This window comes from Bubalus kerabau, chromosome 6 (genome assembly GCF_029407905.1).
Source record: "Bubalus kerabau isolate K-KA32 ecotype Philippines breed swamp buffalo chromosome 6, PCC_UOA_SB_1v2, whole genome shotgun sequence".
Taxonomy (NCBI): Eukaryota; Metazoa; Chordata; class Mammalia; order Artiodactyla; family Bovidae; genus Bubalus; species Bubalus kerabau.
The window spans coordinates 50,466,856-50,494,491 of NC_073629.1; the positions used below are offsets into that span (position 1 = coordinate 50,466,856).

At 40.4% G+C, this 27,636-nt stretch overlaps 1 protein-coding gene across 3 annotated transcripts; it reads left to right on the forward strand.

Moving 5' to 3' along the window:
• Nucleotides 1-9,695: 9,695 nt before the first annotated feature.
• Nucleotides 9,696-21,866, forward strand: DNTTIP2 (deoxynucleotidyltransferase terminal interacting protein 2). 3 transcript variants are annotated; one of them, XM_055585069.1, is made up of 7 exons: nt 9,696-9,859; nt 10,724-12,360; nt 13,659-13,797; nt 16,430-16,525; nt 17,600-17,764; nt 18,962-19,071; nt 20,799-21,866. In XM_055585069.1, exons 1-7 carry the CDS (start codon nt 9,788-9,790, stop codon nt 20,890-20,892), a joined length of 2,313 nt encoding a protein of 770 aa, XP_055441044.1. In that variant the 5' UTR covers nt 9,696-9,787; the 3' UTR covers nt 20,893-21,866. The 3 variants fall into 3 exon arrangements, with proteins under 3 accessions (XP_055441044.1, XP_055441046.1, XP_055441045.1); XM_055585071.1 differs by lacking the exon at nt 9,696-9,859 and adding an exon at nt 9,929-10,053; XM_055585070.1 differs by lacking the exon at nt 9,696-9,859 and adding an exon at nt 10,208-10,353.
• The last annotated feature ends 5,770 nt before the right edge of the window (nt 21,867-27,636 follow it).

The window sequence follows — 27,636 nt, forward strand, 5'->3', positions numbered from 1 at the left end:
TATACATAGTTAACTTTTTAATTTAGAAATGTACATTTTTTTAATGTAACATAAGTCTTAAATGCTCATTTTAATTTAAGCCTATACAGTGAATTGGGCAAGATATTTAACAAGGTACTTAAATATCACATTTATTATTTTTTAAAACCCTAGGCTTACAAAAGCGGATTTTTAAAAGGTTATTTTGAAAATAGAAAAAAAAAAAACAAAACCGTATATTGCCAATATATCCAGACTTCAGGGGGACCTTTTTGTGTGTTTTTTCACCAACTCTTGACAAGGAACCAATATTATAGATTCATTTCATAAAGAAGATCATGTATGGCTTTTTTTTAATGTGTTTTTTGTTTTGCTTCTATACCTTTAATTTCTGTTCTTGAATAACCTTTCTTTAAAAAACTGTTTTTTTAAGGCTTCATCTTCTAAGCTGATATTCACTTCTTTTATTTGGTGAACTATCAGAATATAGTGAATGCTTTCAAATATTGAAGGATTAATGTTTAAAAAGCCATAAAATAAAGAGTGATGATACTACCAAATAATTGCTTAAAACTGAAAGCTAAGTGAGCAATAGTGTATATAACAGATTTGTTTTTCTGGGGAGATGTGTATCCAGTGACCCAGGGTATAAGGAATTTATATAACTTTTTTTCCAGTAAACATGACAAGAAGCTGCAGCTTATTATTATATGTCCAAAATACACTGGAGCCTTATTTTAAAATAATGTGCTGTAACTTGTAATTTGTTCTGTAATGAGTCTGTTTTGAATTCTCATCTAAGATACTGTAGTCTAAAAAAGGACCCAGGTGTCTTATAAAATGTGTTTTCATGTAGTGTGAATTCTGAAGACCACATTGTGCCAGTATGATAATAGAGCATCCAACAACCACTGCTAGAAATTGAATCACGAATAACAGCTAATAATTTTTCCATTCACAGGAACATTTAGACAGCTGTGTGAAATGAAAAGTGAGGTTATTCTATTCTGAATGAATGATAACAGACTTTTCCCTACCAGAGCCTAATAATAACTGAAATAGGATCTTGATTTTCAGTGATAAAGGTCTAAGGCTCATTTAATTGTGTCTCTTTTTAGAACCTAAAAAGTTCAAGTTTAGAACTTCTTAAGTTTAAACTTAAGAAAGTTTAGAAGTCTTTCTAACTTTTCCACCCAGATTCAATATTTAGGAATGTAAGCAGTTGAGAGAGAGAGAGAGAGAGAGTGTGTATGTGTGTGTATATATATATACACATACGTGAGTTTTATTTTTTAAAAATATGTACTATAACTTTTATTAATTTTTTATAGTTTTCAGAGTAAGAAATAGGAGGGGAAAATGTTTTAATTAGATAATTCTACTTTTATGTGTCTTTAGTAGTATACTATAAAGGCAAAATATAATGCATCATTAAATATTTATAAGTTTTTAATTTTAACTATATTATGAACTTAAAGTATAAGTTGTATATTTTTTAATTGAGTTGTTGCAATAATTGTAAGCATCTTGAAACATTGATTTTGAACTGTTTAAATTCAAACTGAGTATGATTTGGAAATAAATTATGATAAAAATTTAAACTTCCAAGCCATAAAGTTATTCATACGTTCATTCAATAAAGATGTATTGAATGCCTGCTGTGTGCCAGGCACTGTGCAAGGTGTTGGCAGAAAGACAGAGATGAAAATAGCCCTGTCTTCAAAGAGCAGATAAGTATATTTGAGGGGCGAGAGAGATCTCAATGTGAACAAGAGCAATAAAGGGCTGCATGTGTTGTTAATGATAAAAGCCGTGAAAGGGGAGTAGGGTCATATGGAAAGAATGGGACTGCTGGGAAGCAGAGTGAGAATACGTAAGAAAAATTCCCTGAAGAAACTAGCCTTAGAGTTAGGATCATAGAGTGGGATGTGGGGTGTGCCTGGTTTGTATTCAATAAATACACTTATACTGAATGATGAAACAGTTTATATGTAAACTTCAGAAATTCAGTGAAAACACTTTCTTCAAGAGCTTATTCTTATCAGAAAGGAATGGCTTCTAGTGAGACAAGAGTAGGTAAGGTTTGAAAAGTCACATTTTATAAAAGACAAAAACTTGCCCCAGTCCCCTAGACATGTTAGAGTATGTCTTATGTAGTTTCACTACCAGAAACGTCAGACAAAACCTTAATATGTATCCCTGAGCAATGAATAAATGTATAAAATGTTCTACAAGATTTTGGTCTGTGTTTTGGTTTCATTATCTTAAGAAGGTTCATGTTTTACAATAAGCATCACTTATTTGGACTTAGCTTTGTTTTCTCTGTTTCTTTACTCACTATTGATTCTTGCATCCTATTCCATTCACATTTACTTTGTTCTTAATTATATCCTTAGTAATTCTTTCACTAAAGGTCTTTGGGCAGTAAACCTCCTAGGTTTTGTTTGTCTCAAAATGTCTTTGTTAACAATCTTAAATGATCATTTGACATTATAGAATTCTAAGTTTCCAAACACTTTCTCTGAGCATCTTGAAGATAATATCCCATTGATTTCCAGCATTTATACTCTTGCTAATGAGAATCTGGATTTTCTTCCCTAGAAATAATCTATTTTTCCCTCTGGTCTCTTTTTTCATTTGAAATACTTGATTCATTTTGATATGTGTGGAATTAGAATAAAGCAAGAAAATGAAAACTGGCTTATGAGTTTTCTAATAATACCAAAAAAGTAACCATAAAGGAAAATATCAATAACCAGATTTAATCAAAATTAAAATCTTACGTTCTTAAAAATATACTGTCAAGAAAATGAAAATGTGAGCCACAGACTCAATGAAATATATGCAATAAATCTTATGAAAAATAAATTGGACATAAATTTTTTTAAATTGAACTTCAAAAACACCATTCAAGATAAGCCAAATGGAAAAAAATATAAAAAGAATGTGTGTGTGTGTATATATAAAACAATCACTTTGCTGTATAGTAAAAATACAAAATTGTAAATCTACTACACTTCAATAAATTTTTTTAAAAACTTCAAACCTCCATCAAGAAAGTCAAAACACCATTAAGAAAGTCAAAAGGCAACCTAAAAACAGGATAAGATACTTGAAAATCATACATTTGATAAGGGTCTTGTATCCAGAGTGTTTAAAGAACTTCTTACAGCTTAAAACAACCCAAGAAAAATTAGGCAAAATTTAGGACAGATTTTTTTTCCCCCAAAGAAGACATGAATACTCAGTAAGAACATATAAGATGTTCAACATCATTAGTCATCAGGGAAATGCCAATTAAAACCATAATGAAATATCACCAAAGTAGCTAAAATTTTTAAAGACAGTAGCAAGTAATGGCAAGGATGTAGAGGAAGCAACTCTCACATGGTCCAGTAAAATGGTACAACTACTATGAAAAATAACTAGATTTCTTACAAAATGTACCATGTGACCCAGCAACTCCACTCCTAGGTGTTTCAGATCAGATCACTTCAGTCGCTCAGTCGTGTCCAACTCTTTGTGACCCCATGAATCGCGGCACGCCAGGCCTCCCTGTCCATCACCAACTCCCAAAGTTCACTCAGACTCATGTCCATCAAGTCAGTGATGCCATCCAGCCATCTCATCCTCTGTCGTCCCCTTCTTCTCTTGCCCCCAATCCCTCCCAGCATCAGAGTCTTTTTCCAATAAGTCAACTCTTCACATGAGGTGGCCAAAAGTACTGGAGTTTCAGCTTTAGCATCAGTCCTTCCAAAGAAATCCCAGGGCTGATCTCCTTTAGAATGGACTGGTTGGATCTCCTTGCAGTCCAAGGGACTCTCAAGAGTCTTCTCCAACACCACAGTTCAAAAGCATCAATTCTTCGGTGCTCAGCCTTCTTCACAGTACAACTCTCACATCCATTACAAGAGAAATCATATATCTGAAAAAGACATATACCAATATCTATAGTACTTTGGAGTTCCGTGGTGGCTCAGAAGGTAAAACGTCTGCCTACCATGCGGAGACCCAGGTTCGATCCCTGTGTTGGGAAGATCCCCTGGAGAAGGAAATGGCAACCCACTCCAGTATTCTTGCCTGGAAAATCCCATGGACAGAGGAGCCTGGTAGGCTACAGTCCACAGGGTAGACAGGACTGAGCGACTTCCCTTTCACTTTCATACACAGTAATATGGATGAGTCTCGGGAATAGACTAAGTGAAAGAAGCTGGACATGAAAGTACATTATTTCCTTTACATGAAATTTTTAGAACAGACAGTATTGACTGTATTATCTATTGCTGCACCTGGATACCTCAAGGCCTCTCAAAATGTTGCAATCACGGTCATCTGGGACTCCAGTCTCCTCTGTGTGCTTGATTGAGGTTGGTCTCCTTCCAAGCTTGCTCATGAGGTTGTTGACTGGACTCAGTTTCCTTTCTGGCTATAAGCCAGGGGCCTTCCTCACTTCCTTGCCACATGGCCGTCTCTATAGGGCAGCTCATAGCAACCAATTACTAGCTTCCAACAGAATGAGTGAGTGAGAAAGTACAAGAGAGAAGCCAGCCTTTTTTGTAATCTCATCTTGAAAGTGACACCCATCACTTTTGTTAGGTTCTTTTCATTATAAGAAACTAGGTCTAGCCCATACTTAAGGGCATGAAGACCAGAGGATAGGATCAATGGAGACCATCTTACCAGTCAAACTTAATTTAAAAGTAATATTTTGTATGTAGTAAAGTAAAGTGACCATGAATAGTATGTATTTTTAGGCATATGCACTAAAATTCTCATTGGAAAAGACCCTGATGCTGGGAAAGATTGAAGGCAGGAGAAGAAGGGGACGACAGAGGATGAGATGGTTGGATGGCATCACTGACTCAATGGACATGAGTTTGGGTAAACTCTGGGAGTTGGTAATGGACAGGGAGGACTGGAGTGCTGCAATCCATGGGGTTGCAAAGAGTCGGACACGACTGAGCGACTGAACTGAACTGAACTCTTATCTTTTGGTTAAAATTCCTGCAAGAGATTCAACCCTATAATTTAAGGTTTTTAGTTAGTAAAATATTATGGGAGAGTTTCCCTTTAGGCCTGAGTAATAATTACTGTGTTTTTATACTTACTGTATCTTCCAAAATCCACTTTGGGAAAAGAAGAGAGCAGGTAAAGAAGGCAGAGATGGGGAAACATGGCAGACATGTTCAGTTCAAATAGAATACTTCACAGTTTTGCCCCTGATCAGCAGACCAGTCCAGTCTTCTTATATTACTAATATGTACTAACATTTTAATCTTAGTATTTTATTTTTGTTCTTGAACTTTTTAGATTCTAAATACTTGGGAGCGTTTTGCTTTTTCATTTTAAAGGGGCCATGCTTGTAAGTGAATAGTACACACTGGTTTCATATTAATAATATTCTCCCAATTTTCTATACAACTCCTGTGATCTTAATATTTTCATGCATTTGTTCATGTTAAAGTGGTCATACATATTAAATGTTATACATAAGTATATATTAAATGAGTTAATGCATGTAGTACCAGCATATAGTAAGTGCTCTACTGATTAGGAACTAGAAAGCCTCTTGATGAAAGGGAAAGAGGAGAGTGAAAAAGTTGGCTTAAAGCTTAACATTCAGAAAACTAACATCATGGCATCTGGTCCCATCACTTCATGGGAAATAGATGGAGAAACAGTGGAAACAGTGTCAGACTTTATTTTGGGGGGCTCCAAAATCACTGCAGATGGTGACTGCAGCCATGAAATTAAAAGACGCTTACTCCTTGGAAGGAAAGTTATGACCAACCTAGACAACATATTCAAAAGCAGAGACATTACTTTGCCAACAAAGGTCCATCTAGTCAAGGCTATGGTTTTTCCTGTGGTCATGTATGAATGTGAGAGTTGGACTGTGAAGAAAGCTGAGCACCGAAGAATTGATGCTTTTGAACTGTGGTGTTGGAGAAGACTCTTGAGAGTCCCTTGGACTGCAAGGAAATCCAGCCAGTCCATCCTAAAGGAGATCAGTCCTGGGTGTTCTTTGGAAGGACTGATGCTGAAGCTGAAACTCCAGTACTTTGGCCACCTCATGTGAAGAGTTGACTTATTGGAAAAGACTCTGATGCTGGGAGGGATTGGGGTCAGGAGGAGAAGGGGACAACAGAGGATGAGATGGCTGGATAGCATCACCGACTGGATGGACATGAGTTTGAGTGAACTTTGGGAGTTGGTGATGGACAGGGAGGCCTGGCGTGCTGTGATTCATGGGGTCATAGGGTTGGACACGACTGAGGGACTGAACTGAACTGAACTACTGATTACTGTAATTGAAGCTGTTGTCTTCTGCTGCTTTGATCTCCATTACCCACCTTGTTGCTTCACCTTCCTTCCTCTACCCCATCCCATCTCTTCAAATTTAGCATGTCTTCTGTTCTTTCTTACCTACTCCAACTTACATAGAATGATGTTCTCTCAGATCCCCTCCTCTTCTCTCCACTTTAATTCCCCTGCATTTACAGTCGCCTCTCTGCTTCAATTATCAACTTTTCCCTCTTGCCTCAAAGGAAGGAACATTCCTCTGTAGCTCCAGCTCCAGTTTTTTTAAAAATTCCATTCTTTAGCTGGGATTAGGCTCAGCTGCAAAACACAGAAAATCCCCAAATAACAGTGGTTTAAAGTGAGAGATGTTTCTCTCAGGTGAAACAGCTCTAAAATTAGTCTGTTTAGAACAAGACACTTGCTCCTTGGAAGAAAAGCTATGAGAAACCTAGACAGTATATTAAAAAGCAGAGATATAAGTTTGCCAGCAAAGGTCTGTAGAGTCAAAGCTATGGTTTTTCCAGTAGTTATGTACAAGACCATAAAGTCCGAGCACTGAAGAATTGATGCTTTCAAACTTTGGTGCTGAGACTACTCTTGAGAGTCCCTTGGACAGCAAGGAGATCAAACCAGTCCATCCTAAAGGAAATCAGCATATTCATTGGAAGAATTAATGCTGAAGCTGAAACTCCAATACTTTGGCCATCTGATGCAAAGAGCTGACTTACTGGAGAAGACCCTGATGCTAGGAAAGTTTGAGGGCAGGAGGAGAAGGGGGTGACAGGATGAGACGGTTGGGTGGCATCACTGGATGTGAGTTTGTGCAAACTGGGAGACAGTAGTGAAGGGAGAAGGCAATGGCACCCCACTCCAGTACTCTTGCCTGGAAAATCCCATGGACAGAGGAGCCTGGTAGGCTGCAGTCCATGGGGTCGCTAAGAGTTGGACACGACTGAGCGACTTCACTTTGACTTTTCACTTTCATGCATTGGAGAAGGAGATGGCAACCCACTCCATTGTTCTTGCCTGGAGAATCCCAGGGATGGGGGAGCCTGGTGGGCTGCTGTCTATGGGGTTGCACAGAGTCGGACACGACTGAAGCAACTTGGCAGCGGCAGCAGCAGTTAAAGGGAAGCCTGGCGTGCTCCAATTCATGGGGTCACAAAGAGTCAGACACGACTGAGTGACTGCAACAACTGATAACGGCAGTTCCCCAATTTGTCAGAAACTTTTTTGTCACTGCTCTGCGATCCTTAAAGCATGGCTCTCCTCTTCATGGCACAAGATTGCTGCTTGAAAACCAGGGAACATGACTTTCCAGGGAGTGGAATGAAGTTAAAGGCAAGGAGAACCTCCTCTTTTAAGAGGTCTCTAGAGAACTACCCCGGAGAAGGCAGTGGCACCCCACTCCAGTACTCTTGCCTAGAAACTCCCATGGACACAGGAGCCTGTTAGGCTGCAGTCCATGGGGTCGTGAAGAGTCGGACATGACTGAGCAACTTCACTTTCACTTTTCACTTCCATGCATTGGAGAAGGAAATGGCAGCCCACTCCAGTGTTCTTGCCTGGACAATCCCAGGGACGGGGGAGCCTGGTGGGCTGCCGTCTATGGGGTGGCACAGAGTCGGACACGACTGAAGCCATGCAGCAGCAGCAGCAGCAGAGAACTACCCAACGCTTAATGATCTGTAATTAGCTCAAACAGCCGTATCTGTCTGCAAATAAAACTATGAGAGGAGTTATTTAGCTGAGGGCAGTGTGCCCACTGAAAATTCTGTACTTCATGACTTTAAGGCAAAAAAAAAAAAAATAGTTTTCTGTTATAAGGTAGGAGAGAAAAGATACAATGAGGCGCGCGTTCTCATCTCCAATGTCTGTTTACGTCTTCATCCATTGCCCTCAAACATATTCTAGCTCTCCTCTCTCCATTCTGAAGGAAAAATCAAAAAGCTTTTCTTGCTTCTGGTCATTCTCTTTCACTGAAAAAAAAATCTTTTAAAAAATATCTCCTTTGCAATTTAACATTCTTCTATTCTGCTTATTCCCCATCCCTACTCACCATCTCACCTTTAAATTATATAGCTTCCTTCCTAACTAGTCGAGTTCCTGGGCATTTAGCAGACACGTCTTTTACCCTAACTAGGGCTTTTATTTTAACTTCACACGTAATACAAGAGTGTGTTGGGGGCGGGGGAATGTTTTTGGTTTTTTAAGGTGTTTGGACGGGGGAGCCTGGTGGGCTGCCGTCTCTGGGGTCGCACAGAGTAGGACACGACTGAAGCGACTTAGGAGCAGGAGTAGGAGGAGCGATAGATAATGCAAACGTCTCCTTTGGCCATAACCATGGCTACAATAAGTCTTTTGCTGAGCAAATGAGAGGACAGATGTAGTGGGGCACATGATGCTATTTTCGAAACCATTCGGGTGTAATGGGGACAAGGGCCCTAGATCATTGCGGGAAGGTCTCTCCCTGCACCAGCCTGGGCTGTCTTCTACCGCACTGTGAGTGAGTGCAAGTGAGTTTAGTCGCTCAGTGTCCGACTCTGCGACCCCACGGACTGTAGCCTACCAGGCTCCTCCGTCCATGGGATTTTCCAGGCAAGAATACTGGAGTGGGTTGCCATTTCCTTCTCCAGGAGATCTTCCCGACCCAGGGATTGAACCCAGGTCTCCCGCATTCTCAGACGGTAAGACGCTTCACCGTCTGAGCCACCAGGGAAGTCCCGCACTGTTGCTGCTGCTAAGTCACTTCAGTCGTGTCCAACTCTGTGCGACCCCATACATGGCAGCCCACCAGGCTCCCCCGTCCCTGGGATTCTCCAGGCAAGAACACTGGAGTGGGTTGCCATTTCCTTCTAAAATGCATGAAAGTGAAAAGTGAAAGTGAAGTCTCTCAGTCGTGTCCGTCTCTTAGTAACCCCATTGACTGCAGCTCACCAGGCTCCTCCATCCATGGGAGTCCCGCACTGTACTGAACTCTAAAACCCGAGCCCTTCGGAATCCCGGCTCGGATTGCCTTGACCTAGGTCCGTTGGAGAAGACTCTTGAGAGTCCCTTGGACTGCAAGGAGATCCATCCAGTCCATTCTGAAGGAGATCAGCCCTGGGATTTCTTTGGAAGGACTGATGCTCAAGCTGAAACTCCAGTACTTTGGCCACCTCATGCGAAGAGTTGACTCATTGGAAAAGACTCTGATGCTGGGAGGGATTGGGGGCAGGAGGAGAAGGGGACGACAGAGGATGAGATGGCTGGATGGCATCACGGACTTGATGGACGTGAGTCTGAGTGAACTCCGGGAGTTGGTGATGGACAGGGAGGCCTGGCGTGCTGCGAGTCATGGTGTCGCAAAGAGTCGGACACGACTGAGTGACTGAACTGACTGAACTGAGGTCTGAGTGGCCGAGGCGGCACGAGATTCTCGCGGGAAACGCGAGTGAGGCGCATCTCTGACGTACTTCCGGGTCGCGGGACCAGAGGGAGGCTGCGGGGGCCGCACGCCGGGAAGATGGTGGTTACTAGGTCTGCGCGGCCTCAGGCCGGGAACCAAGCCACGTCAGTTGAAAGCTTGCGGCAGAAGGTAGGAAAACTCGAAAGTCTCCTTCATTTCTTCTAACTGCTTCGCAGAGCAGTGCTGAGAAAGGTGGGCGGTGCAGGGGTCCAGTGGAGCCTGGGGAAGGAACGGCAGAAAAGCCAGATCTGGCGGCGCGCTTCTGCATACCAGGCTCCTCTCTAAGCCTGTAGCTTCTAAAGACCACATTGGGATCTTTTAAGGTAATGCTTGGCAGGTAATAGATTAGGTAACTTGATTTGCGTAGTTCAGCTCCGTAATGCAGGTGCACTGCTCGCTTTTTAACCGTACTGCTAACGGAGGATTAATTTCGGCCGCCAATCGTGGATTGGAGAAGGCACCGTTTTCACGTGGGAAGACTGACTGTGCCTCGACAGCACTTCCTTCTGGTGGGGGTAAGAGGACTGCGGTGACGTCACCTCGTAATTCAGTGGCGCTAATTGTCTGCTGCCTCTGATGCTGCGATGAAGCGAAGGGAGTATTAGTCCACGTAGATATGAAAAGTAATTTCATTGGCGTGTTTTCCTGAACACATCGTTGGCTTCTTTGTTCTTTTCCTGTATGTGTGTCGGAATGTAGGTCCACCAAGCATTTGTGACCTTGCGTGAGGAAGATTTTTATTTGCAGTTGTTTGTTTCCTGAAGTCAGGACTGAGGTGACGCTAGTGAGGCAGGACCTACAAATGCGAAGTCAGATCCAGTATCTAGCTATTGATTTTTTAAATTGTGGGTGGGGATGGTAGTTACTGTTTTACATTAATTTTGTTTACTGAGTTTTTCCAGTGCCCCCTTAAAATTTGCTTTTGAAGGGAGTGCCTCATTCACTTTGCCCTTGTCCCAGCCCTACCTAAATTACAGTGTATTTGGCTTACAGAATTCTGCTGTCACAAGACTTCAAGTGCACCCAAAAGGCAGGAAGGGGTCTTCACCTGATAACCCAAATACTACCGAATCACAGACCACTTCGGAACGAAGTCCAGCTCCTAAAACCAGGAAGAGGGGAACTACAGGCTCATTACCAGAAATGAACAAACCTGCGACAGATGGCGAGATCTCTGAAGCAGAATCAGGTTGTTCTTCTGTGCCTGAGGTCCAGGATCCTGTGTTCAGAGTAACTAGGAGAAGGCAGATCTTAGTTGCAGGCACCCCAGTTTCTAGTGTAAGGAAAAGGCTGAAAATAACTCGGGTAAGTGAGTCTCATACTGAAGAAGAAGTCTCTGAAGCAGACTCACATGTTTCAGGTATTTCTAGAATTATGCCTCCCACAGAAATAACAACCAGAAGAAGTAAGGCTAAATCCCAAAGAGAGCCAAAGCAAGAATCCCATGTGGAAGTTATTTCTGATGCTGAGTCATCATGCTCAGACATTTCATTTTCTGGAATTGCAACTAGGAGAACAACAAGGAGTATGCAAAGGAAATTACAGGCACAAACTGAGGAGAATAATACTAAGATTGTACTGGAAAATGAGAAGGAAATCATACATACACCTGTGAATTTAGAGGATTCAGTTAACAGACAAACTTCTCGTTTACTAGCAAGATCACTTTCTCAGATAAATAAGCCAGATTTCTCTAATAATGAAATTTATAATGACCCTGATGATTCCTTCTTTGGAATTTCAGGAAAAAAACTAGCAGTGAAAAAAACCCGAAATTTTACCATAAGAGAGGAAAAGCAGGACAGTATTTCACCTCTCAAAGAAATAACAAAGCAGAATTGCAAAAGTTTAGATGAAGAAGCCAAAAAAATAATAGATGGGGGAAAAGAAGGTAATGAGAAGAACTCTCAGTTGAATCTTTCTGAATTTCAGGATACTGGCCTTCAGCAGTTAGTTTCTCAAAGGCATTCAACCCCTGAAAGTGACAAAACCACATCAGAGTCTTCAGCTCTGAACCATGAGGCTGTGATGAAATCGTTAGCTCAAACATTTGCAGTTGTGGAAATGGACAGATGGAATGAAGAGAGAAAGAATGCCATAAAAACAAGTGACTGTTCAGAACCTGGTGACGGTAGTTATAGTGATAGTGATGAAGAGTGCACAGTTATAGGTGTTAGTGAAGACATGAGCAAAGAAAAGGAGGTAGATTCTGAGAGTGATACCAAACCAAGTAATCTTGAGTTCAACACAACTCAGGATAAAGATGATTCTGTTTTGTTAGTTCTCAGCAGTGATGAAAGCCAGCAGTCTGAACACAGTGAGAATGAAGAGGACACCATGTGTTTTGTTGAAAATAACGGTAACAAAGAGTCCCTAAATGGAGACTCAGAAAATTGGTCACATGACAATGCATTGTTTGTGATTGACACTACTCCCGGGTTGAGTGCTGATAAAAATTTTTACTTGGATGAAGAAGATAAGGCAGGTGAGGTTGCCACTGAGGAGGAGGAAGAGGAGGAGGAGGAGGAGGAAGAGGAAGAAAGTGAAGAAGAACTATCAGACCATGACAGAAATAAAGATAATGAGTTTAGTGATGAAGACAACTTGCTAAGTAACACAAAATCTAAACTGTAAGTTTTATCTTTAATTTTTTTAAAGTAAGCTTTTGATACGTGCTTCAAGTGGCAATAATTTACCATAGAAATATTACAAAGCATAGGAACTGAAAAAAATTACTGCTTTGGGTTCTTTATCTGTCAGGGTTTCCCTTGTTTATGTGGGTGCCTTTGTTAGTCATATTTTTCCCACCGGTGAGAGCTAAAAGTACTCCGTTTGATGGTATATTAAAAGATCTGTTAAGATTTTCTTGCATGATTATTAAGAGCAACATACAAAAGGGAAGGAAGGTAACTTGGCTTTTTTATGCATGTTGATTGTAGAGAAATTGAAAAATAGAGGAAAACTGAGAAAAATAGTAACCTATAATCCCATGTACTGCCATTAAAAAGCAGTCTTTGGAGGCGGTTTCTTTAGTTTTTCTGTTTTCCAAATTTGTTTTTCCCAGGCACAGGCCTTTAGTGGCAGTGTATCCACTGAAAATACAGGTATCCTTGGAAGGAAATGTACGTTAACAGATGCCCAGTCTTCACTCTAAACCAGTGGAATCTCCGAGACTAGTCTCAGGTGTATTGATTTTTTAGGAGCCACACCCTTTCCCCAGGATAATTGTAACATACACTCAGGGTTGAGAATCACTGCCAAGGCACTGTAATTGAATAGAGGTTGTTTATGGGAACTTTAAACTGCTCAGTTTATATGAATAATTAGGGAAGAAACTAAGTCCAAGTGTTTATAAGTGTACTTATAAAAAAGACTTTAGTAATTACATAAGTACGGCAGAAGCCCAAGCCAACTGCTGAAGATTCTGATTTGGTGGATCTAGGGTATGACAGTTACATTTTTTTTAAGCTCTGGTGGAAAATACAGATGCTCACTGTTGTTTAAAACTCCTTGATTTAGAGGCACTACTAAATGTTCTTAAATACTCAGGAAACAATTCCAAGTTTGGATAACTTAGAAGTACAGAGAAAAAGGCCCTGTCTGTCTCATTGGCTTTTGAGATGGAAAAATATGGACATTTATTAATTTACTACCTACATATGAAGTTGAGCTAAATGCCAGATGCATTTCCTTTTTTCTGTAACTCTTTCCTTGTAAAATACATGTATGAAGTCTGTTGACATGTAATATGGCCTTAATCCTCTTTTAAGAAAATTTGGGGAATAAATTTGGATGTGCTCTCAAAAGGCTTAATTCATTATTTATCCTATAATTTCTTCTAAATGAAAAGTCTCAGTTTTCATTTTGAATTGCTAAACGATGTAAAGATTATTTCTTAATCACTTAAAAGTGATCATTTCTCTTTCAGTCTGAAGTTGATGAGCAGCAGCATAGATACTGGACTGAATATTAAGGAGCTGGGTGGTTTGTATATTAATTTCAATGCAGACAAGGTACAGTTGAACAAGAGAACCCTAACACAGATGAAAGAGAAAAGGAAAGATGAGGTAAGCTGCACAGAACTCACCAGTCACTTCTAGAAATGATTAGTCCTTGGTAAGAGACTAGTTTTCCTGCAGTGAAACCACATTAGCCTACTGTGCTCCTTTTTTCTCTTTTTATCATAAAATCTCAGCCAAAGGTGATATGTGAAAACTAATGTAGGGTCAGTGTTCTTCTGGCAAGCACCAGTTATGATCCCAGAGTTTTTTCGTTTTTTATTGCTATATTTTTCATTCCTCACTGCTTTGGACTCTGTTGAAAATCTGAAAGCTGTGAGTACCCATTAACTCCACCGGGAAAAAGCATATGTGCTCATAGACATTAAATTGTACATATATTTTTAGAAGGAAATTACACGTTAGGTAACCTTACACAAGCCTTCAGTTTCTGCTGCCACCTTGAATGGCTTCCTCCTAAATCTGTAGTATTTCCTAGTCTTGCAGCCTACACAGGTCTTTAAACTCAGGTGCCTATTCTTTGTTCATTCAGATGCATTCAGGCACTTGACTTCACTAATTGCCCTTCTCTTCTTCCTTGCCTGAACCAGCTTCTCCTCTTGTATTATTTATCCTGGTTAACAACACCAAAATCTATTTCTCTTTTGTAATCAGTAACTAAGCTTAAAGGACAGTGCTCTTATATACTTCCTATTAATATTCTGCTCCCTCCTTTCCACCCCACTGTCACTGACTAGTGACATCTGTTTTACTTTTTATCTAGACCACTGCATTGGCCTCCTCTTCTTCAAGCCGTCCTCAATGGTCTTGCTAGATTTCTCATTCTAAAAACACAAAATACCATCTGACCATGATACTCTCCTGTTTAAGTCCTTGAGTGGTTCCCCAGAGCCTTTCAAGGTGCCTCTGTTCATCTGGCTCTGTCTGCCTGCTGTGTTCTTAGCACTGGAAAAAACAGGATTTCTCAACCTCAGCAAAGCTGACATTTGGGCTGGATAATTATTTGTTGTGGGAAGATGTCGTGTGTATTGTAGAATGTTTAGCAGCATCCCAGCCTCTACCCCATAGGTGCCAATAGCATCCATCTCTACCAGTTCATGCCCCCCACCTCAGAATGTCTTCAGACATTGCCAGTTGCTCTCAGTTGAGAACCACTCTAAACCCTACTATAGTACTTGATACACAACCAGCTCTTAATAACCTATAAAATAAATGTCATGCACTCTTCTCTGACTGATAGGAAAGTCTAGACCACTACTGTGCTACCCAGCAACTTCTAGTCCTAAATTTGAATTGAGGATTTAATAATTGCAAATGTTATTGACCAAGTTAACATTTGCTACGTTCCTGTGAACTGTTTTGCGGGCTAACAGTTTTGTGAACTGTCTTTAGTTCTTGTTCTAGGGAAATGACTAATGAGTCTGAGGTTCCTTTTAGTCACATACACAGTATTAAGACAGTATTTAATTACCCTAGGCAAGTAATCAAAAAATGCAGAAGACATTTAGGAAAAGATTAACAGATTTGACTACATAAAGTTTTTAAACTTACGCAATTAAAAACATCTAAACAAAGATAGGTAAAAGGCCATGGGTTTAATATCACTAAGATACAGAATATAATTCTTCAAATTAATAAGAACACCACCTTGTATAAAAATAAAAAAGAACACTGCCCGCCCCCGCCCCCCGATCCCAAACAAATGCAGGCATTCCACAGAAGACTTATACACAGCTAAAAAAAAAAAAACACAAAAAGATGATCAGCAGCAAATGGAAACATTCATGAGGTACCACTGACAAAACACAGAGATAATCACCAGTGTTAGCTATGTTAAAAAAAAAAAAAAGGTACTGATTAACTTCTGGTAGGAGTTTATACTACTTGGATTCAAGGCAATTTAGTGGCACCTATCAAAATTTAAACGACACGTTTTGGAATCTGTTTTATAGAAATAATCACAAGTATTCAGAGATGATGTTTATAATATTTAATGGAAAAAATTTAATAGAGACTTAAACTAAATATCAATAAAAATTGTGCATAACAGCTATGAATGAAGTTGATCTTTGTATGAATTGACATTGAAAGAACATCTTTGATATGTTGTTGAGTTGCAAAAAGCAGATTTGCTTGATGGCATGATTTAATTGGTGTACCATTAAAAGCATGCGTTGTTTAATCAAAATCCATATTGCTGTTCTTATCAGTAGTCTAGCTGGTCTCAGATCACATAAAGCTGTTTTGTCAACATCAAAAGAACTTAGGCTAGTCAGGTGTTTTTTTGTGTGTTTTTTCAGGAAGTTCCAGAACACTATAGCATTGTTTCTGTTGTCTTTGTTTTCCAATTGGTTGGTGCAGGTGGCTGGTTGCAAACCAATGAAATGCGAGTGGACACATTAATGTATGTCTGGTGTGTGCAAATTCAAATTAGAAAAAGAAATTTGAAATGAATATTAATTTTATAGATACCCTAAAATAACCCTTCAGTTTGTCTCCTAAAGCATTTTTATTTTTATATAATTTATAGATTTAAGAACAGGAACAACTTTGTAGTAGTATATCTGTCTATAAAGAAGGTTAATGTATCTGGAGTCATCAGTGTGGGAGATGTTTCCTTTTTAAGGCAAAAATGTTGACATTTTGACATTATTTTAAAACCAGTTTAATATATTTGTAGCTTCTGCAGAAAACTGTCATTACTCCTGAATTTGAAAAAAACTACTGTGTCCCACCATATAGTGAATCAAAATATAAACTTCAGAAAAAACGCAGAGTAAGTACAGTGATTCTTACTTAGAGCATTTAATGTGTTTGACTATATATATATATTCAGCTTGTCTAACATGGTTGTACAATTAAAATACATGTTTCCAAAGAAAATTATCACAGATAATTAAGAGCCCATAAAATATGGTTTCATAAACACATTTCATGTAAATTTTCACAAAGTGAAAGTGCAGCAATTGGTGCATTTGGATACAGCTCTTTTTTCCCTTCATTAAAAACAGTGGCAGCCAGCATACGAGGTCACTGTCCACACCATACTGTGTCGTGGCTTATAGGTGCTGTTCACAGAAGGCTGGGAACTCTGTTGCTGGCTCTTGAAGTAATGTAACCAGCTAAAAACACCAGCCTATTGAGTCTGCCAAATGAGAGCAAGGAATTTCTTGAGTAAAAAACAGGGGACTACTTCCATTTCAACTAGTAAGCATAAAGAAATTATGGATGGTACACGAGGAAATTTGAGGATGGTGCTCCAGTAATGTCACTGATATGACCAGAGCACCCTGGCAGGTGGTAAACACTAGTATTTGCTGATGAACAAAACAATGAAATTGAGCAAATAACTTGCTGTAAATTTTCCAAAAAACAGAAAAGATTTTGAATTTTAGAAATAATACAAATTCTGGGCATGTTGGAGAGAGTAACTTTTAAGAGACAACTGGGTGACTGAATAAAAATGTTAAATGTTTACAGAAAGGCTCCAGATGTAAGAATGTTTTTATACTTTACCTCTTGTAGGATATCTCAGACAATAAAACATCGACATTGTCGGCTATTCTCCCAACAAGTCAGCAGTTCTTACTGAGATACAAAATTAATTTTAAGGAGCCTTCATTTATGCCACTGATAGTGCTGTGTCTAACGTATCGAGAGAAATGGATTTTTGTCATTTAATTCATTTTATGAAAGGTGTATCTGGAGACTAATATATACATTCTTGTTAAGTAACCTTACTTGGTTTTAATTCATGAAATTTTCTTCATAATATTGAAATGAGGTGTAGTTATACACTACTTATTAAAAATGAGAATTTTCTAATTGTTTTTGAAATTCTGAATTTCAGCAACAGCGACAAAAAACAGCAGGTGATGGATGGTTTGGTATGAAAGCGCCAGAACTGACAGATGAACTGAAAAACGATCTCAAAGCACTGAAGATGAGAGCTAGCATGGACCCAAAAAGGTTTTACAAGAAAAATGATAGAGATGGCTTTCCTAAGTACTTCCAGGTATGAAGCAAACAGAGTAATGGTAGTGATGTTGTGAGGATTTTAGTCTGGAAAACACTACAGTGACTTGTTTTCTCTTAAATGTGTATTTACAGTGTATATCTGCTCGGACCATATAATGGCCAGAACCCAGTTCAGATAGCCATCAGCCTGTAATGGCTTTCCTCATCAAAAGACAGTGTTCCAAATGGTAACTAGGTGTCCAGATGAGCTCTGTGAATATGGAACCTGTAAGATGGGTGTACCGTGTATTAATGATACACCTCAGTGGTATCAAGATATTCAGTAATACCACCAGTGATTCTTTATAACCTGTAGGATAGAATCTCTATCCTATGATGTAGCCCTTTACAATCTGCACCCACACCAGTTCACTAATCCTTATTTTGGTCACATAGCCCTCTAAGCTCCAACACACTCGGCTGCTCAGTCTTCTTGGGATATGCACCAACTGGCCTAGTCATTCTCACTTTAGTGTTTGGCTCTGCCATGTCTGCTTGGTGAAATTTTACCCATACAAGTCCAAGCGAAAATGTCATCCTTGTGAATTTGGTAGAATTGGCCACTTTGTTTTCAGAGAATCTAGAGTGTTTTGTTCAACATAATACTAGGTTATGCTTTCATTTTTAGCCGTGTCTCTTTGGATCTTCTATAAAACTGGCCACTCACTGGCAGGGACCAGATACTCTTTGTTTCCCTAACCCTGGCACAGTTCCTGGCACATAGCAGACATTGTATATTTTACTTGGTTGAATGTATGAACAAATGCCAAGTGTTCAGTAAGAAGGTTCTAAGCTGGCAGCATTTATGATAACCTAGGAGATCTAACAGGTATATAGTAGAATGTGTGCATCAATCTTGTTAAATTGGAAAACTAAAAAGGTGTTATTTTTATCTGTCCCACTTTTCTTCTGTTTAGACTATTCATCAAGAATTTACAGTCTAGCACTTACATAGAAGGAATTTGTTTTACTCAAAAATTTTAATGAAGAAATGTCACTAGTAGGACCCAGTGCAGGTTGAATAAGTGATTTTTTTCAAGAAATGGCAAAACTAATACTGGTAAAATATAAGCTGTGTTTTCCATTCCTTTCTATAAATAAACTTTGTTAGAGCTCCCCTGAGATAAGAAAACAGCTTGACTTTCAGGTATTGCATGACTTATTTCAATCACTTATTTCAATCATTCATTCATAGATTGGAACCATTGTTGACAATCCTGCTGACTTCTACCATTCACGAGTTCCCAAGAAACAAAGGAAGAGAACTATTGTGGAGGAACTGCTGGCTGATTCTGAGTTCAGAAGGTAAAGGAATTCATGTTTCACTTTATAATATATGTTTTCCTTTAGATTGTGCAAAAACTTTAAATTCAAGATAATTTTTAAATGCTTTAGCACAGTTTCTCAACAGAACTATTAGGTATATTGGGTGGGATAATTCTTAGGGAGGACTGTACACTGTAGGATCTTTAACAGCATCCCTAGTGTCTGCCCATTAGATGCTGGTAGCGCACTCCCCTCCCTCCCAATTCATGACACTCAAAAATGTCTTCAAACGTTTTCAGATGTTCCCTGGCGTGCAAAAGCATTCTCGATTCAGAACCACTGCTTTAGAAGGAAATGAGACTAACTAGAGGAGGAACCCACAAAGGAGACCAGGAAAGAAGTCAGGGAGGCAGGAAGAAAACCAGGAGAGCAGTGTCATAGAAGTCAAGGAAAGAAAGTATTACAGGCAGGTAGAAGCCAGAGGGAGTGGTTAACAGGAATAAATGCTGCTGAGAATGCAAGTGAGCTAAGAACTAAGATCTTCCTCTGAATTTAGTACGTGGACGTCACAGTAACCTTGTCAGGAGTTTTTAGGGGAGTGGTGGGGAGGAAACTAGACTGGACGGTACTTGAGAGTGAACTGAAGAAATAAGAGATGTTGTGAGCAAGACGAGAGAGGCACAGCTAGTGAATGGAGCTGGGTTCCTCCCCCCCCACCTCCCCGAGATGGGGGCAGTTAAGTATGTTTAAATGTCCTTGAAGCAGGTATGTGTATAGCATAGATTTAAAAGCATGCCTCATATAGAAACTTCTGCTGAACTTCCAGACTGGTTTAATAGCAAAAGTGAAAATATTGATCAGGGATTTTTTAAATTATGTTAATATATAGGCATGGAAAACAAATTTAATTCAAGTGTTATGTAAACTTTTTCATGATTCTAGGTAATGGTGAAACTTTTAGAAATAAGCAATGCTCTTTTCTCACTTATTTCTCTCTCCCTGGAAATCTCATCCCCACAAAGTTGTATTAATCTGTATACTGTTGACTTTCAAATGTATGTATAGTCTGGATCTCTCCTGAGTCCAGAGCCACATAACCTGCTGCTGCCTTAGGAACATCTAATGAGTATCTCATAAGCCCCTCTGAGAGCTAACTTGGGGTCTCCCGACTTCGTCCTTCCTATACATTCTAGTCCTCTCCCAGTGTCCTGTTTCTCATGACTGACTGGCATTGCCCTCCATCCCTTAGGGCAAATCCTTAACGCCACCTTCTCCCTTCAGTCCCATGTTCAAACTGTCAGATTTCCTCCCATTTTCCTATCTCTTAAGCTTGTCTCTTTCTATCCCACAGAGGTGTCGAGTACAAGGTGATTGAGTCTTTGCTTACTTCATATATTGACCTACATTTTGTAATCTTCGTGATAGCAGTCTCAGAAATTACAGCATGGGTCTCTAGTGGTTGAAAGTTTCCGAAAGCCTGCCTCTACCATGGCCACTTTTTTCTTACTGGACTACAAGCTCTGAAGACAGGGACTATGGCTGGCTAGTTCACTGCTCTGTCTCCAGCTCCTAGTATGGCTTCTTATTCATGATGGAACTTGGTACAGATGTGATGGATAGTGAAAATGCAAAAAAAAAAAATTTAGAAGCACTTGCCCATCACCCCCACCCGCCTCTGCCCCCCAAACACCACCAAAAAGTTACATTAACTTCTAATGTCTGGTATGTCATACTTTAGAACTTAAAGGTTTGGTTTTTCTTTTTAGATATAACCGAAGGAAGTACTCAGAGATAATGGCTGAAAAGGCAGCAAATGCAGCAGGAAAGAAGTTTCGAAAGAAGAAGAAATTCCGTAATTAAGATTCACCGAGCAAATCACAAAATTGTACATCTCCTCTTTATTTATTTACTAATTTAAAAATTAGCACGACTGTCACATAAAGTAATATAGACTGGCCCTATTGGGGGGATTTCTCGTTAAAATTTGATTTGAGAGAGAATCAGTCACATGCCACCTGGAATAAAAATAGGCGTGTCTACAAAAGATCCACTCATGTTTAGACCCTTTGAGGAGGGAAAAAAGGAAAAGAACCTCAATCAACATATTTAGAAAATACAAAGTTTGCTAACATTCAAAAAATTTAAAGTATTTTCAAAGCTACATAAGCAATACTGTAATTATTATGTAGAGGTGTACATAGGGAGATGATGCCATGTGTCAGTTGCACATTCAAATCCAGAAAACTGGTAAAGCTGGGATACAGAGATCTTGTTGCAAGTGTAAAAGTCACAGTTGAAATCAAAGAAATGTTATAAGTGTTGGAGCATGTGTATGTTAATATATGACCAAAGAACTAAATGAAGCTATGAAAAGGACTTAAAAGATAGACTACTTGGAAAGTTTGGGTTAAAGGTAGAAGCGGGAGAGCTATTTTCTTTCCTTAGCAACTGAAACAGGAGGTAAGATAGATTTTTATCCATATTCAATGTTGTGTTCCAGTGAATAGTATTCAGATAATTTTAACTTGGCCAGGAGGTAAAGTCTCCAGTGGCAGAAATATGCATCCTTGCTAAGCAACTCATGACACCCAAGGAACACTAGTCATTTCTATTCATGCTTCTTGGTGGCTTATTGCTTCCTTTATGTCGTTATTCACGGGACCTCTGTTTTCTACCGTACTGCTTTCTTGGGATTTCAGTAAATAAGCAGCTTCCTATTTTGTGTTTACTGCTTAGCGTCACAAGCAGCCTAGTAATAAAACTAAATGACATTTATAGGCGGAGTGAGGGAAGCATCTGTTCTCTTTTATAATAAAGCTTTTATTTCAAGAGTATTAAGTTTTACATTAAGGACCTGCTATGAGAGAATTAACTATCAAATCAAGAAGCATTTACCCCATACACGTTCTTCCAGAAGGAGACATTCTTAACGGAACGTTTCTTCAACTCATGCTGCTGGGGTGTTTGGAACACTCAAAACTGGTGGCCCTTTTGTATTGTGTTTCTCTGTGCAACTGAGAATTTACCCACTTTTTTCTCAGGCTCAAGGGGATGGGTCAACTTTTTATCTGTCTGTAACCTGCGTGCTGGTTTCTGACTCATGAAGCTAGAATAGGTTGAATTATCTGGTATTCAAAACTGCAGTTATGACAGATATTTGGGACACTGTAGTGCATTTACAAGGAACACAAAATTGGAAATCTCCTATCCTTCCCACACAGAGCAGCATTTGAGCTTTCTAGATTGGGAAGCAGTGATAAGGAAGAGAACTGAACCTAGGTGCCAGCCTCACTAACCCATGTCAGAGGTGCTCACAAAATGTATTCTGAGGATAGCTGACCCTTGAACAAAGGGGTGAGGGGCTCTGAGCCCCAAGCAGCTAAAAGTCAAAAACTTAAAGTAGGTCCTCTATGTCCACGGTTCTTCATCTGAGAACCAACTGGTCAACTCCTGCAGAACATGTAGTACGTTAGTATGGATTTACTGGGAAATCTATGTATAAGTGGACCCACCCAGTTCAAACCTGTGTTGAAATGCGAGTTTAGATAACTATGGAGGTGGTTCTGAAACGTAAAGTTACCAATAAACACTGAACACCAGCTTCGAGAAAGGGGAAACTTATAGGTTCAGGTGATCGGTGTTCGTTCATTATCACTGTGTAACAAATTGCCCCAAGACTCAGTGATTCAAAACAGCCACTGTTTTACTCAATCTCATGATTTAGCGGGCCAGGGCTGGGCTAGATGGCTTGTACTCCACATGGTATCAGGTGAGGTCATTCAGCTGGCAACTGAGCAGATCTAGAAGGCCTAACATATTCTTGAAATTTATCTTCAGTTTAATGGTAGTACAGCATAGAAGGGCTTCCCCAGTGGCTCAGCAGTAAAGAACCCGCCTCCAGCCTGCAGGAGACACATGAGGGTACCAGGCAGGAAGGCCAGGGGTCTCCAAACAAAGAAAATAGCCTGCAAGTGTCAGACATGGTTCTCTCAAGCAGCAAATTTAAAAGGAGGTTTCTCTTAAAAGACTGCGTTGCCATAATGACACCTGGTTTCACCTGAAGTTAACTATTCTCAAACCTAGAGATAACCAATACATTTCTCTTATGGAAATATTTATCTTCAGCTATGCTAATGTACTATGCATTTAACCCAAACTCTGTCTTCAAGTCAGTTCTGCCTCTTGGCTCAGAACCTACTTGACAAACCAGTATGTTATACTCAGATATTTTTCCCCTAATCTATGTAAATGAAACTATTTGTATGGTGATCTGCCCTTCTTCAAGATTCAAGGTAATCATTTTATGGCCCAGGATGAACCATTTGGTGCCAAGATTATCCCAAAATGCATCTTATGGGTGAGGGGCCTGGTGCCATTCTGAGTCTTAAGACATTCCTTTCTTTTATTAATAGACTGCTAGTGACTATGTAACATCCAGCTGAAGACTAGCAGGGGGGTACTCTTTCTGCCCCCTTCTGATGCCTATGTCAGAAGCTATCTCCTTTATACTTTAATAAAACTATTACACAAAAACTCTGAGCGATCAAGCCTCGTCTCTGGCGCCGGATTGAATTCTCCTCCGGGGGCCAAGAATCCCAGCGTCTTTGCATGATTCAACAACAACCTTTCACACATGGGTTCGATCCCTGGGTCAAAAGATCCCCTGGAGTAAGAAATGGCAACCCACTCCAAAATTCTTGCCTGGAGAATCCCATGAATGGAGGAGCCTGGTGGGCTACAGTCCATGGGGTCACAAGAGAGTGGAACACGACTTAGCGACTCAACAACGGCATAGAAATTGGCTAGAAGTCCAAAACATGACCCACACCTTTTGCGTGGCGCGGCACAGTATGTAGGAAGTCCTGCTCTTCTCCATCTGCCTCCTTCCTAGTTAACCCTCCTAAGGGAAGAGGAGTTGCTAACCAGATTGAGGAGAGCCCAAGATACCCATTAGGCTATACTTCACAAACAGGGCTGATGTATTAACAGGTCAGAAACCACCTGCAGTCAGTCTCTCTTGCACTGTTAGGGGGCAGGCCTATCATTCTCTCTTCCAAATGAAGTGGGAAATCAGAGTTTGGGCTTTCCTCAGCCAGGCTTTCTCTATGAAAGGCAGGGGATGACAGGGGCATAAGTCATTCAGTCGCAGCTTAACTGAGAAGTCTGCAGTCACGGTGCTCTTCTAAAGCTATTACATGAGTGGTATACTTTGTTTTCCATTGATTCATCTTCCTTTTGGTTACAACCTCCTGGGCAGAAATGCAAAGCAGAAGCTGGTATGGTTCAGGTGCCAAAATCTTGACCTCAGATCCCATGCAATGTACTCAAATTAAGAGAAGAAAAGTGAAATATGAAAACTATAATTAGATTTAGGTCAATTACCATATGAACTCTAGCTCCCCAAAACAGGATGATTACAGATGACTGAGAGGTGTTTCTCAACCTTTTTCAGTGGCAGGAGAGAAATTTGTGCATGCAGTCATCTATATGAAGAAATGTTTATATGAAGTTTTGTTCAGTCCCTCCCTCCTACATCCACTCCTCCACCCCCGTAACTCAGGGAAGTTCACAGGAGCAATGTACTGAGAGCAAAAACAAGGCACACACTATAGTTAATAAGATTTTTCTATATGTTAAGGTTTTATCAGGGAAACCTATTTTTTTCCCTTAAATGTATGTGTATACATTTTTATGTGTACACAAATCAAACTGGCTGGCTCTGAAGCAGAGCTAGGAGAACAAGTCACGGCTTAATTCTGTAATGTAAAGCTCACCCAAACTTGGGCTGATGTAGCTGTAACATCTGCCCTTCCAGCCAAGTCTGCCACTTAACCTGCTTCAACTGTCTGCTGCCCCCACCTGCCAGGGGGGGTGCGGGTGGATGTCCAGGTGAGGGGAAGAGAGCACACAACCGGCCCGGTGCCTCTCCTCGAGCTTCGGAGACTGCTGAATCATGACTCAACCCTGTCACGTTTTACCTGACTGTAGTCCTTTAAGGTGACTCGTGGTTTTTCCTTTAGTGAAAATCATTATCCTGATCTGTCCAAAGGCAACTGAACCAAGAACAGCCTGCGGTTTCTCAGGCTCGGTCTCATCAATTCTAGTCACCCTATTTCCACTCCACCTCAGTCAGTCACCATCATGGACTTCAGACTCACTGCTTGAAACTGTTCAGTGGTCAAGATTCTGGACTTTGACTATCTCAGTCTGTTCTGTTAGCCTTCCCTCCAGTTCGCTCTAACCCAACCTTGACTGCACTTTGAAATTACCTGAGGTGGCTCCAAAGTTCTGTAGACTCCAAAGAGGCCTATCTCAAGTATTTCACCCTCCCAGTCCTCCACCTCCATCAGGATACATTTTCCTCCCTAATCAATCTGGATCCATTGGTGAGACGTTTCTTTATCTCTTTACTTTTTTTTTTTTTTCCCTGTTACTTGCACTTGCCACTCCCAGCCAAGGAAATACCCACTGTTCCTTCTGTGACCTAATCCATCAAGAGAAACCATTCCTCCACGCATCCAGCTGTTGTATTCAATAGCTTTTATCTTTGTCTTCATCTCTTCTGGCCAGGAAATGTTATTTGACATTACTGACCCTTCCTTCTTGAAGCTCCAGCCTCTCTTGGCGCCTGCAGGAAGATAAACTTTCTGCTTCTCCTCTCTCTCTACTCTTTTTCTCTTCACTGGTTTTCTTACTCTGCCCACTGCTTGCTGGTCTTCCATAATGCCTGCCCTCTTCTTCCTCTATTCTGTCTAACTTGAATGTCTTGTTCTCCCTCTCCTGCTTTGCTCTCACTTCTCTGCAGAAAACACCAAAGTCTCCATCCTTACATCTCTTTTTTTAAAATAATTTTTGGTTGCACATAGTTTTGTTGCTGCATATGGGTTTTCTCTAGTTGGGGAGAGCAGGCTTGTCAATGTGGCTTCTTTTGTTGTGGAGCACAAGCTCTAGGTACGCACTTCAGTAATTGCAGCACGCGAGCTCAGTAGTTGTGGCTCGTGGACCCTTCAGCACGCAGGCTTCAGTAATTGTGGTGCATGGGCTTAGCTGCTCACAGCATGTGGAATCTTCCTGGACCAGGGATCGAATCCATGTCTCCTGCATCAACAGGCAGCTTCTTATTCAGTATACCACCAGGGAGGTCCATCCACCCTTACATCTCTACACCTCTGCTCCAGATGCAAATTTCCTATTAACTCTGTAACATGCCCATCCATGTTATTGTGACGTCCTAACTCAACATATCCAGAACCAGACACATCATCTTTCTGAGATAAATGCTTAGCGCCATACCTGGCACATGACAGGTACTCAAAGGGAAGCTACTATTTCCCTGTTCTCCATCTTCCCCATTGGCGAAGTCTTCCTAAAATGGTTTGAACAACGTCTTTCTGCTTTTTTACGTTCTATGTCCTACCTCTGCCTTTCAAAACATGAGGCAACCCCTACATTCAAGATTTGACATTCAAGACTCCATAAAAGGACACCACCACAGGCTTATGTTCATCACTCCCCTGCTTTTGCTCCAAACTGCCTTTTTGCTGGTCATCTGCCTGTTTCTCTCACTGCTCTGCTCTGGACTTCAAGAAATGATATTTCCCAGATGCCAAATTGACTTTCCAGTGAGACACTGACCTGAGAGGAGGACAGAAGGAGGGAAGAGGGTATTTCTCTCCCTCTCTGGCTTGGGTTGGGTTGCAGCTCTGCCATTTCCCAGCTCTCACCAGGCAATCCCCCACCACTTAGGATTCTGGGAACACCACCTCCTCCCATGTCCCACTGGCACTAGGAGTAAATAGGAGGTTTCCTACTGTTGGAATTTCTGGGTTACCTACACTTTGATCACCTATGTGACAGTTCCCCATACTACATTTCCCAAAGTGATGTGTCTTTATGCCTGGACCCAACTGACAGATTTCAGCCAAACCAAACTAGCTGATACTGAATATTAGGTTACTCAACATATACCATGTTCTATGTATGCTAGCTACTGTGCTGGATACAGTAAGCTTTCACCTTTTACTTCTGTTCATATGGTTAACTCCACCTAGAGTATTCTCCTTGCCTCCAACCCACCTATCAAAATACTACTAACTTTTCAAACCCATTCAGAAACCAGTACTTTGAGCATCTTCTCTGTGCAAGGCAAAAGGCCAGGAGCTCGGGGTGCCCAGGGAAGGAATAAGACCATCCCAGGCATCAATGAGCTGATGCTCTACATTTCTTCATAAAATATTTTTTGTTTTTTCCCCACCAATACCTGCATCCTTGGAATTCCCATTTGACTCTGCTTATTTTTACTTTGTTTTTAATAAACACTATAGCACTTACTATATGAGAAATGCTGGGCTGGAAGAAGCACAAGCTGGAATCAAGATTGCTGGGAGAAATATCAATAACCTCAGATATGCAGATGACACCACCCTTATGGCAGAAAGTGAAGAAGAACTAAAAAGCCTCTTGATGAAAGGGAAAGAGGAGAGTGAAAAAGTTGACTTAAAGCTTAACATTCAGAAAATGAAGATCATGGCCTCTGGTCCCATCACTTCATGGGAAATAGATGGGGAAACAGTGGAAACAGTGTCAGACTTTATTTTTGGGGGC

What these genes read in the sequence shown, in the direction of transcription:
- DNTTIP2 (XM_055585069.1), top strand. Translation starts at nt 9,788, where the DNA reads ATGGTGGTTACTAGGTCTGCGCGGCCTCAGGCCGGGAACCAAGCCACG. An exon ending in AAGAGAAAAGGAAAGATGAG is followed by an intron (nt 13,798 to 16,429) that starts GTAAGCTGCACA and finishes ATATATTTGTAG; the next exon opens with CTTCTGCAGAAAACTGTCAT. An exon ending in AACTTCAGAAAAAACGCAGA is followed by an intron (nt 16,526 to 17,599) that starts GTAAGTACAGTG and finishes TCTGAATTTCAG; the next exon opens with CAACAGCGACAAAAAACAGC.